The sequence below is a fragment of the Tiliqua scincoides genome, chromosome 3 (assembly GCF_035046505.1).
Source record: "Tiliqua scincoides isolate rTilSci1 chromosome 3, rTilSci1.hap2, whole genome shotgun sequence".
Lineage (NCBI taxonomy): Eukaryota > Metazoa > Chordata > Lepidosauria > Squamata > Scincidae > Tiliqua > Tiliqua scincoides.
Genome location: NC_089823.1, coordinates 205990376 through 206003800, shown reverse-complemented (window position 1 = coordinate 206003800; position 13425 = coordinate 205990376). Strand labels below are relative to the sequence as shown.

The 13425-nt window shown below is 47.3% G+C and overlaps 1 protein-coding gene across 2 annotated transcripts; it reads left to right on the top strand.

Moving 5' to 3' along the window:
* The first annotated feature begins 5512 nt into the window (after window positions 1-5512).
* On the top strand, window positions 5513-12393 carry LOC136645632 (uncharacterized). 2 transcript variants are annotated; one of them, XM_066621962.1, is made up of 2 exons: window positions 5513-6620; window positions 8441-12393. In XM_066621962.1, the coding sequence occupies exon 1, from the start codon at window positions 5724-5726 to the stop codon at window positions 6555-6557; it is 834 nt and encodes a 277-aa protein (XP_066478059.1). In that variant the 5' UTR covers window positions 5513-5723; the 3' UTR covers window positions 6558-6620; window positions 8441-12393. The 2 variants fall into 2 exon arrangements, with proteins under 2 accessions (XP_066478059.1, XP_066478058.1); XM_066621961.1 differs by having other exon boundaries at window positions 8438-12393.
* Window positions 12394-13425: the final 1032 nt, after the last annotated feature.

Genomic DNA, 13425 nt, shown 5'->3' with positions numbered 1-13425 from the left:
CTCCAGCCCTAGTGGAAAACGATCACTTAAAATATAGTCATCAACTCTAAAATCAACTACACAGGGTTGGAAAGATGTTGGGATCAATATGTAGTCCACTACACTAGTAGTTGGCAACCTTCAGTCTCGAAAGACTATGGTATCGCGCTCTGAAGGGTGGTTCTGGAACAGCGTCTAGTGTGGCTGAAAAGGCCGATTCGGGAGTGACAATCCCTTCCACACTGGGAGCAAGTGCAGTCTGTCCCTGGCCTGTCTCCCTGGCTATGGGCCTTCCTTCTTTGTCTCTTAGCCTCAGACTGTTGGCCAAGTGTCTCTTCAAACTGGGAAAGGCCATGTTGCACAGCCTGCCTCCAAGCGGACCGCTCAGAGGCCAGGGTTTCCCACTTGTTGAGGTCCACTCCTAAGGCCTTCAGATCCCTCTTGCAGATGTCCTTGTATCGCAGCTGTGGCCTACCTGTAGGGCGCTTTCCTTGCACGAGTTCTCCATAGAGGAGATCCTTTGGGATCCGGCCATCATCCATTCTCACGACATGACCGAGCCAACGCAGGCCTCTCTGTTTCAGTAGTGCATACATGCTAGGGATTCCAGCACGTTCCAGGACTGTGTTGTTTGAAACTTTGTCCTGCCAGGTGATGCCGAGAATAAGTCGGAGGCAGCGCATGTGGAAAGCATTCAGTTTCCTCTCCTGTTGTGAGTGAAGAGTCCATGACTTGCTGCAGTACAGAAGTGTACTCAGGACGCAAGCTCTGTAGACCTGGATCTTGGTATGTTCCGTCAGCTTCTTGTTGGACCAGACTCTCTTTGTGAGTCTGGAAAACGTGGTAGCTGCTTTACCGATGCGTTTGTTTAGCTCGGTATCGAGAGAAAGAGTGTCGGAGATCGTTGAGCCAAGGTACACAAAGTCATGGACAACCTCCAGTTCATGTGCAGAGATTGTAATGCAGGGAGGTAAGTCCACATCCTGAACCATGACCTGTGTTTTCTTCAGGCTGATTGTCAGTCCAAAATCTTGGCAGGCCTTGCTAAAACGATCCATGAGCTGCTGAAGATCTTTGGCAGAGTGGGTAGTGATAGCTGCATCGTCGGCAAAGAGGAAGTCACGCAGACATTTCAGCTGGACTTTGGACTTTGCTCTCAGTCTGGAGAGGTTGAAGAGCTTTCCGTCTGATCTGGTCTGGAGATAGATGCCTTCTGTTGTAGTTCCAAAGGCCTGCTTCAGCAGGACAGCGAAGAGGATCCCAAACAAGGTTGGTGCAAGAACACAGCCCTGCTTCACTCCGCTTCGGATGTCAAAAGGGTCTGATGTGGAGCCATCAAAGACAACAGTGCCCTTCATGTCCTTGTGGAAGGATCTGATGATGCTGAGGAGCCTGGGTGGACATCCAATCTTGGGGAGAATCTTGAAGAGGCCATCCCTGCTGACCAGGTCGAAAGCCTTTGTGAGATCTATGAAGGCTATAAAGAGTGGCTGTCGTTGTTCCCTGCATTTCTCCTGCAGTTGTCTAAGGGAGAATACCATATCAGTGGTGGACCTGTTGGCTCGGAATCCACACTCAAGATCCACTACACTAGACCCTCTGGAATGTAGACTCAAGTAGCCCCATTGTGGGTCCTGTGCCCTTACTTGGGGGAAAGGGACAAATGCCCCCTTCCCTTGAGGATACTTCTGGCAGCCTCCGTTAGGGTTAGGCTGGATGTAGCAGGAGCTGTTTTGGTGCTGCTGAACCTGGTGGATCCAGGGAGGATAGGATTGGGTTGCCCGCCCCTCCCTCCACTTTTGAAATCACCAAGGGCAGGCAGACTGGATTCAGGGTAAGGAAGCATGAAATTCTAATGCAAACTTCAGCCCATGGCTGCTAATTTTTGCTGAGATGGAAATTCTTCAGAGCAATAGAGACTAGGCCCTGTCTCACCCTGTTCAACCCCTCTGTTTGTCAATTTCTGTGTTCACACACAAATGACTGGCAAATAAACAGTTTAATACAGGCAGTGTTGCACAAAGCCTTTGTTATGGTATTCAGACCAATGAAACAAGGAAGTTGCTTGCCAACAAGAGAGAGACTTGGGGGCAAATCACGCTGTTTGCATACTATTTTTCAATTACATTGTGCATTTTTGAAAGCTTATTATACTGTACATTCAAATATTCTGAGATTTTTCTCTGCAGAAATTTTTCTCTATGGAGCCAAACACTTTTCAAATGAAGAAGACAAACTGTGAGAGCGGAGAGCTTGAAATGACTAATGCTTCCTTTGCATGCTTCTCTAGTGAAGCCCACATTGATATGCCCAGCCAAGTAGAAATAAATACTGGTGAGAAAATATTATGGGGAAGCTCTGGGCTTCCTTCATGTATTGAAAAAGTGATCCTATCACAAAGAGGTTATTTTAGCACTAAGCACATGGTCATTTTTTCACTTATGTGGGTATTTTAAGTAAATACTATGTGCAAGGGCTGAAATGGAAAGTTAGCCTGTGCTGCTTCATCTAAGTAGGGGAATGACTCTGAGACTATACTGAATAAAACATTTTATTATGGAGAGTCATGGGAATAGTAGCAAATTTAACCCCTCTCCATTGAGTACTTCGATTATTTTCTTTCTCTTCACTTAGTCATTATGTATGTTAATTACTTTCACTGATTAATTTGGATTTTAAATAAATGAATGGTTCTTCTGTCCAGGAAGATTTGGGGGGGGGGGGGTTCCAACTGATTCTGGATGTGATAGCATTGACTGGAAAGAAACAGATCTTGGAATCACAAGTAGCTTCAGTGGTGTGGAGCATTTTTCATGAACTTTGACTGCTGTACCAGCTGAGACGTCTCCTGGATAGGGACAGTCTTGCCACAGTTAGCCGTGCTCCAATTGCCTCCTGTCTAGTGCCAGATGAGACCTCTACTCAGTAATAAAACAAACAAACAAAAAACCCTGTATGCAGTGCTGCTCTTGAAAATTTCAGCTGGCCCAGAATGCTGGAACTAGGATTTTTACAGTCCCATATGCTGGCAATACATCTCACCACTGTGGAAAGAGATATCCTAGCTGGTGATCCATTTCCAAGTCCAATTGAAGGTGCTGATACTTCCCTGAAAAGCCCTACATGGCTTGGGACCTGGGCACCCAAAGGAATGACTGCTTCCTTCACAACTTGATAGTACACAGTATTAATTGCTAGTGCTATCTTTGGGTACCCCTGCTTTCAAAATGGAGGCAAATGAGTGCCTAGAGGCAAGAGGGCTTGGGGGTGCAGAGTTCTACCTGTGGAACTCTTTCACTAAAAAGTCTATCTACCATGGCTTGCTTTTAGGTACAAGGCCAAGGTTTTCTTCTGGGTCTTCAGATGCCTTTCAGATTCTCCTTAAATCTCTTATCCTTGGAAAGGCTAAGAATGGTTTTTATACTTTTGCTGTTGTCTCTGAAGATTTAATTGCTGTTTTGCTTTGTTGTGGTTTTGCTGTCACTTTTGTTTGTGAATGTACAATATTTTTATTTTCATGTTCATATTTTGCACATAGCCCCTGTATCCTTGGGGATATGACTGCTACAGAAATTTAAATAAAATTAAATAACTATGGGCACGATCCTAACCAGGTCTACTCAGAAGTAAGTCCTATTTTGTTCAATGGGGCTTACTCTCAGGAAAGTGTGATTAGGATTGCAGCCCAAGTAGGAGATAAATATGGATAACAAGCATGTCATCTGTCCCAAAGCCCAGCTTGTAGAGAAATTGAGAAGGGTACAGACAATCCATCACATCTAGGATGGGCTAGGCCTGCAGCAGGTGGGTGTGTGGTGGAGGAACCACTTGCTTGGGGAAGTGGCAAGTATGCTGTGGCTAGCTGATTCTGCCAGAGCATAACACAGCACCAAAGAAAAACACTGAAGAGGGACATGTAAAAACAATTACTTGATCAGGCTGCAAAGCTGACTCTGTTCCCTTCCATAGACTTCAACTCTCCTTCCTCCTAGAAGTGCTAGGCGAGTCAGCAGTGGGCACTGCTCTTTCAAGTGAGAGGATGGATGATCATGGGACAGCTGGAAAAGTAGAGAGGCAGAGCCCAATCCTATCCCCCACCATCAGTGATGATGTAGCTGTGTTGACAGAGCCCATGTTGCATCCAATGGTGGCAGATAATAATAGCTCAGCACTATGAACTCCTTCTGAGAGGCAGCAGCTGTGGGTCAACAGTGAATTTTGGAGTTCAGGTGCTTGTAATGACATCCCCCACCCCAGCCATAATCCTCTAAAATCTCTCTCACATACACACACATACACAAAATAAACTATAAATGTCTTAATTTGTCTCCAATAATCTCAGATAATGAACATTTTGTTGTCCTATGAATGGTTAATCTACTCTTTGATATCTGCCCTTTGTCAAAGATGTGGCATTATGACTAACATTTATTTATTGAAAATATATCCTGCTTTCCTGTGTTCAGGATGCATGCCTTTCCTCAGAACCCAGAGAATGGGAGGACACAAAGGACCCAATTCTACCCAACTTTCCAGCACCAGTGCAGCCACAATGCATCCCCAAGATAAGGGAACAAATGTTCCCATAGCTTGATGAGGCCTCTGTGACTGACTCACACACTATAGGATGCAGCACACACCCCATTGTCATGGCTGCACCAGCACTGGAAGGTTGGATAGGATTGGGCCCAAAGGGGGCCCATGATGGCATACTCCTTAAATGACCTTCCAGCACTGGTCTTTCAGAAAGCTGCTACTTTATAATATGGGCTCTCATTCTAGGAATATTTCATTGGGGGAATCCTACTTCATTACAGGATGTTGGCAGTGCAGGGGGTAACCATCAGGCTCTTTGCAGCCTTACAATCCTATGCATGCCTTCTCAGAAGTAAGTCCCATCATTTTCAGTGGGGCTTACTCCCAGGAAAGAGTGCATGAGATTGCAGAATATTAGTTCCACTTCCAGAAGGTCAACATGGATGCAGACCATCCCATATTCTTAACATCTGAGAACGCAGTTCTCCATCTGACAAACTGATCCTACATCTTGGCATGAAGTCATGTGGCACTTGCTGAAAATAATGTGTGCCCAGTTTGTACCTGAATGGGAGACTGCTTGGAAACCAGTTGTAAACCAGATCGAGTTCAATGATGGCAGAAAGGTGGGTACACCTGGGCTTCGGGTTGAACTGGATGGCCTCTGTGGCCAAGGTTTGATGGGTGGGTAGGCCTGGGCTCCTACCTGGCCTTAGCACCCAGAGCTACCAACTGGGTAAACCTGGGCTCCCATTCCAGCCAATCTCGCTGTCGCAGCTCAGTGGGCGCCTGATTTTGCTCCCCAGCCCGGCGGGTGCCCTTGCTTGCTGGCAGACAGTTTGGGGGGCGGGGGGACTTCCCAAGGCCCTCCCTTGGATCCAACCCTGGCTGCAGCAGAGACGTGCTTCTAAGGGGGAAGCGGTGGCGCCAGCCAGCCGGAGAGCTGCTCAGCATCTCTGCCAGCCTATGAGCCATGGCATCATCGGCAGTGAAGGTGGCAACTCTGGAGAGGAAGCGCGAAGGGAGGCGACAGGCGGGGCGGAGTCCCCGCCCAGCAGCCCCTGACGAAGGAAGAGCCGAGCCAGGCCGGGTGGGAGTGGGAGGTAGCGGGCTCTGCTGCCCCAACAAGGCCTTGGAGCAAAGGCAGGCAGCGGGCCCGCCCCGCCCCGCCCCGCCCCCTCTGCCTGCGAGGATGAGATGATGCTGGCATGGCTGGCGAGGCGGAGGACCTCAGCGGCTGCAGCCCGGAGGGAGGCGCCGCCGGGCAGCAGGAGCTGGAAGAAAAGCCCGCTGGAGGAGAGGGCTCCGCCGCCCCAGAAGCTGGAGGCTCCCCTCTGGAGGAGGCGCCGGACAGCTCCGAGGAGCGCGCCTGCCGCATCTGCTACAACTTCTTCGACCGCGGCCGCCACGCGTCCAGCCCGCTGCGCTGCCTGCACGCCTTCTGCCTGGAGTGCCTGAGCCGGCTGCAGCAGCCGCACGCCGACGGGCCCGGGGTCTCCATCACCTGCCCGCTGTGCAGGCAGCGCACGGTCCTGCCCGACGGCCGCCTGCTCGCCCTGGCCGGGCAAGGGGAGGCAGCCTCCCCGCTGCCTCCCCTGCAGCCGCTTCTGCCTCCGCGAGCCCCGAGCCTCGCTTGCCAGCAGCGCCCTCTGCAGGAGCAGAGCAGCGCCTGGACGACGCCCCTTGCAGACGCCGGGGCTGCGACGAGGGCGGGCGGGTCTTGCTGCGGCTGCTGCCACCAGCGATGGAAGCCTCCGGACCTGTTTGGGAGCAAGCGGTGGCTGCTCGCCTACTTCCTCTTCGTGATCGTCCTCTCCGCCGTGGGGGGCATCGGCTTGTACCGCTTGAATTTCGGCCCCGGGTACATCCTCCTGACCGCCTCGATCTTCTTTCTCTCCGTGGCCTGGTGCTTCAAGGGGGCCACCGAAATGACCGCCGAGGAGGCGCTCCTGCGCTCTCGAGGGTCTGCCGCTGCTTGCCAGAGCCAGGCTAGCGAGGACAGGACGAGCTGCACTCGGGCCACCGGCGGGTGGGACTGCTGATTTCCCCCACCCTGGCAGGACTCCTGTGCGCCACGAGCTGGCTGGCAGGCAGACACTCAACAGGTGATGCATACCAGGGGGAAGAAAAGGATTCACATTCTTACAGCAAAATCCTATGCATGCTTACTCTGAAGCAAGGCCCATTGTGTACAGTGGGGCTTACTCCCAAGAAACTGTGTGTAGGATTGCAGCCTTAGAGCCCAAGCCTGTGCCTGTCTACTCAGGAGTAAGTCCCATCATTATCAGTGGGACTTACTCCCAGGAAAGTGTGAATAGGATTGCACCCTGAGAGCCCAAGCCTATGCCTGTCTACTCAGGAGTCAATCCCATCATAGTCAGTGGGGCTTACTCCCAGGAAAGTGTGAATAGGATTGCAGCCTTAGGGCCCAAGCCTATGCCTGTCTACTGAGGAGTAACTCCCATTATAGTCAGTGGGGCTTACTCCCAGGAAAGTAAGGTAGGATTGCAACCTTAGGGCCCACTTGTATCCAACTTTCCAGTGCTGGTGCAATGCTGCAGTGCAGTTGAGGAGGCCCCTGTGACTGCCTCCCTACTGCAGGATGCAGCACACAACCTGTTGGCATGACTGCATCTGCTGGAAAGCTGGATAGGATAGGGCCCTTAGTCATTAAGGTGCTACAACAGGGTGACCGGATACAATGGAAGACAGGGTGCCTATACCTTTAACCATTACATAGAAGAGGAATTTTAGCAGGTGCAACTCAACATGGAAGGGTTAAAAAGCTGCACCTGCTGAAATTACCTCTTCTAAACAGTGGTTAAAGGCATAGGCACTCTGCCCTCCATTTTATCTGGTCACCTTGTGCTACAAGAATCTTGGTTCATCCCTGCTATGCATTTGCCAGGAAGGAAAGGAGGTTTCCAGCTGTCCTTTGTGTCACCAACTAGAAGAGATGGAATAGCTTCTCTGCAGTCTGGCTCAGACTTTGGAACCTGAATTCCTCCCTGAGAAGGTTCTTTTGGCCAGCCCCTGCTGGCCATGTCAGCAGCCAAAACATTTATACTCAAAAGGCTTTTAATATGTAATGGGTTATTGCTATTTTAACTCCACCTAATCTGCCTCTCTAATATGCCTGTGTGCTCTTTAATAATAATTATTAATAATTTATTTTGGTTTTTGTTGTTTTGTTGGCTGCCTGGGATCCGCCTTGAGCATTCATTTCTCAGTGGAAAGGCGAATCAATAAACACATATGTATTTCTTATGGCCTTGTTCAGGCTGATGCCTTTCTTTCTGTTGGGGCTCCTGTGCCTTTAATATTTGAGTAAGAGCAAGAATTCAACTAGTAAAACCTTTGTCAACGTGGGACACTCAGTAGTGGTGATGTCATTGAACTTGTTGTGCAGCTATTAAAGACACTGGTAGGTGATTGAGAGGGAAGCAGCGACCTTTGCCCTTGCTGGTAAGAGAAGGTCTCCTTTTCCCCAAGGATTGACATGTGTTACCTGTATCAGAGTTCATCCCCAGGCAGGAATTCTGAGGACTCTGTCTTTTCCTCATGCACCCTTTTCTAGAGCCTAGCAGTGCAATCCTATGTATGTCTTCTCAGAATTGAACCTCACTATGGGGCTTACTCTTGAAAAAGTATGCATAGGATTGCAGTCTGAGTGAGAAGACAACCCACTTACCCTTCCTTTGTCCTTTCTCCATCTTTTTACTTGTTTGTAAATTGTACAGTTTCCTACGTTGCCCATTTTGGGGGCAAATACCTGCTCGCCCACTACCTGCCTCTTGGACAACTTCCATAACAGTCTTGTCCAGAGTTGGCAGTGGGTTCTATATCCCCCCACACTGTGCCTCCTTAGTAGCATCCACTAGTTTCCGCCTAATTGAGCAGATGTGGTTCTGTTCACTTTCAGCAGGTGGAATAGCAGAAGCTGCTGCTGCTGCTGCTGAAGACTTTGCTGACTCTGAGGTTGGCTTTTTCCTCCTCCCCTGAGTTTCTCCGCTGACCAGGATGAGAGGACCTCCATTGATCTCCACCGTGCCCTCTCACCAGTGGACTTTCTCCCAGGTAGGCCCTGTGTTATTGTTGGGGTTGCCTAAGAGAAAGTCCATTGTCTTCATTGCAATTTGTGGCATGCAGCTCTAGCAACAAAACTTTTAGAGTTGCATAGGGACTATATATTCATAGTCCTATTTTTGAGTTGCCTATAAAACTGAGAATGTTTAGCATCACCATGTGCATTTATTTTTTCTACTTACTAGTTCTGTCTACAGCAAATCGTGCAGCAGTTCCACATATATCTTAGATGGGGTCTCAGGCATGTTCCTAACAAGGCCCCCATCTGTGTTGAAAGCCTCCCTATCTGTGCAATAGTTGGACTGTCTTTCAGTACTGTGTGAGTTCTTTAGGGGTCCCTTTCTTGCCCCAGTTCTTTGTCTCCACTGCCTTTTCCTTCAAGAGTTCTTGCATGATGTCTTTCTGTTTCTCAGTCCATTACCTACTGTGCATCAGACTCCATGCTCCTTAGCTTCCCTACCTCTTGGGACATAGGGCCAAATCCTATCCAATTTTCCAGTGCCAGTACAGTTGTGCCAATGAGGTGTATACTGTATCCTCTGGTGGGGAGGCAGTCACAGAGACCTCCACATTTGTTACGTTACCTCAGGGTTGCATTGCAGCTGCACCGGTGTTGGAAAGTTGGATAGGATTGGGCCCTCAGTGTTTGCCTCTGCTTTACAAATCTACCTCTATCTTTAGGGTCTGTATGAGCTTTTCATTTTTGCTATACTCACTTTTCTTTCTGTCCCAGATGTTGGACACCAAACATTTTGATAGTTCAAAGAAAAACTGTTATGCCATCGCAGGATGTCAATCAGTTAGCGTCAGAGGCGTCACCAACTTTAGCTCAATATGATACTGGAAATTGTTTTTTGAGTATGCAAGAAGAGAAACAGGAAGTGGCTGAAGTTGCATGTATCTGGCTGGAGACAGAAAATAGTTTTTTTCTAGAAAGTTGCAGTACAGTGGCAGAAGTGCCAGTGTTGTATATTGTCAGCTTTGTTTACATGTTATTAATTTGCTTCACAACATCTTGAAACAGAGAAAAAAGACATGTATATCAAGGGAAGTGTCACTTTTGTAATTTCAGGCTCACATGTTACCAAATTCCTGGAAACTCCTTGACAAAATCTATTTTTGATTCATTGTGCCTTACAGAGATTCTCAATAGTGTCACTTTCTTCTGACCTCTTCTAAGCATTCCTTTTCAAAATGTGGGTCATGTGTCAAACTTTGCTCTTTTACTGACTGCTTCCGATTTTTAATAATCCCTACGTAATAGCTGCAGTCTCAATTATGGAATAACTTCAGCAGTGGATATCTCACTTTTGTGCTGTTACTACTCATCATAGTACATTTTTAGTGTTTGAGGCCTTATCTGACTGATTAATCAGTTAACTTCAAAGCATGTGCCTTGAACAGAACAGTCAGCCTTTGTGAGTGATCAAGAGGGGAAATGCTTCCATAGTATTATTAACATTATTATTATTAACAGTATTTACATACTGCTTTTCAACTAAAAGTTCACAAAGAGTAGATATACAGGGCCCCCCATATCTGTGGATTCCATACCTGCGGTTTCAGTTAACTGCAGATTGGATCCGCCCCCCACGCCCCCTCTGTAGTTGAGGGGACCTCTGCTCCCCTTGCCTCCTGAGGCTTTTTTGAGCCCTGCAGTGCCCATCTGTGGGGCTCAGAATGGCTGTTTTGGCCCCAAAAAGTGCATCTTCCACCAGAGGGCAGGGGGCATCCCCAGGTATCCATGGTTTTAGTTAACCGCAGAGAGTTCTGAAACGGAACCCCCATGGATACCAGGGCACACCAGTACATAGCTATGGACAATCTAAATAATTCTTAGTATAAAACAGAAGAATCATAAAAGCATAAATGCTCTGCTGGATGAGACCAAAGACCCATGTAGTCCATTATCCTGCTTCCCATAGTAGCCCATCAGCTGCCTCCAGGATGCCCACAGTCGGGAGAGAACAGCTGGTATTCAGAGCCATACTGCCACTGAACCTTACGAAAGTGCATAGCCATCATGATGCGCAGCCATTAATAGAACTGTCCTCCATGAAATTGTCCATGAATGAGCACTTTGGAAGCTATCCAAGCTAGCGGCCATCACCACATCTTAGGGTAATAAAGTCCAGAGATTAGTGATGAAATATGTGAAGAAGCACTTCCTTTTGCCATCCTAAATCTGCTGCCAGTTGATTTTACTGAATGACCTCTAGTTCTAGTCTGGTGAGAGAAAAAGTTTTCTCTCACTCCAGTCTTTCCATACCATGCATAATTTTATGTCTTAGTCATACTTCTCTCCCCCAAACTGTTTTTTCCTCCAAGTTAAAAAGCTGCAAAAACGTTCTAGCCTTCCCTTGTAAGGAAGGTGCTCCGGTTCTCTGATCATTTCAGGATGCATTTCAGACTCCACTATGATTACCACAGAGCAAGTGATGTGTGGGCAGTGAGATGGTTGTCGCACAGTGGTAGAGTACATGCAGGAGGTCCCAAGTCCAATGCCTAGTCTCACCAGTTGGAGTATGATGCAGTGGAGAGCCACTGCAAATCAGCTTCAACAGTACTGAACTGGCCAATAGTCTAACTTAGCGTATGATAGTTTCCTGTGTTCATATGGCAGTGTAAGGTCCAACAGAGGATCTGGCAATCACGGGCCTGATTCTACTGGTGACAGTGGTTCATAGAAAGGCACAGTTCAACCAAGACCTTGTAGCACCTGCCAAGTGCTTTTCCCTCTTATCTGGGAATGTGCAGCCTCTGCTCCTCCCACTCCCTGCTTAGAAGAGGAAGAGGGGGACAGAGCAGAAGTGTGAAAGAGAGTGCTGAATAATAATAATAACTTTATTTTTACCCCACCTTTCTCCCCGAAGGGTCTCAAGGCGGCTAATTAGAGTTAGAATTAGAGTGTCTCCAAGTCTAGCCCATTGTTGTCTTCCCCTCCCAATTTCCTCTTCCACTCTATCGTTTCCAATCCATTGAATGGGAGGAGCAGAGGGGGTGAGTGGGTGGCAGAGGTGGGCATATCCTGCCAATCTGCTGCCTGGGGTGACTACTTCAGTCAGCCACATGACCCTAGAGTTGCACCCTTTTGCTGAACACATAACACTGGAAAATGAAGATGACACGTTGTCACTGACAGCAGGGCCAAAGAGAGGGTTTGGAGACAGGTAATGTAACTTGTTACTGCTGCACCCATACAGCATTCAGCAAGTTTTTAATGCACTGTGGCTGCATTTTCTAGTTCCTAAAATGAGAGCATGAAAATTTTAAGTGCTTATCTCATAATAAGAGCCACTACATATGATGCCATTAACTGCACTGAAATGTACGTAGATCCTATCATTTGTGTGGAGGAAGCACTTTAGAGATGGCCAGTGTGAGAGAAACGCTAAGAGCTTTTGCAATATTTTGTGAAGTACCGCCAGGAAAAGCTATTCCAAGTGCATATGTCCATTGCTAGCGAGTTTCCAATAAATGCATTCTGTAGGCTGTTTCACACATGCATGCAAAATGATTGATTGCTCAGTGCTAGATGACTTCAGCCAAATGTGCAAACTGTTGTTGTAAAAAAAGTGTATTTGTATTGATACTGAGTGATGGAAAAGTTCCACATGTGGCAACTGATCTATGCTAATGCATATGAGCTACCGTCATAGAACTGGTTCACACATACATGTATATGACTTTGACTGCAACTTGCATGTCTGAGTAAGTCATCAGAGATCTTTCATCATATAGACCTGTCATTTTATTATATATGTATAATAAAATATTTGCAATTAATAAGAACACAGGCCCAGACAAGATTTTTTATAACAAGCATGCAGTTGAATTCAGTCTTGAGAGTTATTATTCCAAAACTTAATAGACAAAGACCACTTTTCAATAAATTTATCTTGAGTTTCTAAATTAACTCTAAGACAGTGGTTCCCACTCTTAATGGTACCGTGACGCATCTCATCTTCCACAATGGGTTGCAGTGCTCCTGGCGGTACCTGGTTGGCCTCTTCTGGGTTGTGCCAGACCGGCAACACACTCTGACTGACCTTTGTAGGTCTCAAAATGACCCATAGAAGCCTCAGAAAACCACTTACAGTTTTTGGAGGCAAACAGGAAATTGTCACTGGCCTGGCGCATCCCAGTGGAAGCATTTGGGGCTGCCCTGTGCTTCCAGAATGGATCTGATTTGGAGCCATTCAAACACAAGGGTGAGTGGGAAGGTCCAGATCGCGACCCAGCTCATAAGGGCTCATGACCCACCAATGGCTTGAAACCTGCATTTTGGGAAAGGCTGCTCTGAGAAATATGCTAACTTTGGGCTATATAGGTCATATGAAGTTCATATTTTACGGTATTTTATATTTGTATTGTTACATTAAGCTGCCTTGGGTGCTCTTTGCAGAATGGTGGTGTGTCAGCATTTTTGTAAAATTCATTGATAAATTCCTTAGTCATAATACTATGCAGCAGTTGCCACTCATCAAATGATGAATACGAACACATGAAACTTTTAAGAATACTTATAAATACTGCTTTTCAACAAAAAATGTTCACAAAGCAGTTTACAGACGAGGGGCGCAATCCTAACCCCTTGTGTCAGTGCTTTCCAGCAGTGGCATTGCGGGGCCTTTGGGACGTGTGCTGCATCCTACAGTTGGGTGTTGCTCACAGAGGCTTCCTCAAAGTAAAGGAATGTTTGTTCCCTTACCTCAGAGCTGCATTGCCCTTATGCCAGTGCTGGAAAGCACTGACATAAGGGGTTAGGATTGCCCAAAATCAAATAATTAAATGGCTCCCTGTCCTAAAAGGGCACACAATCTA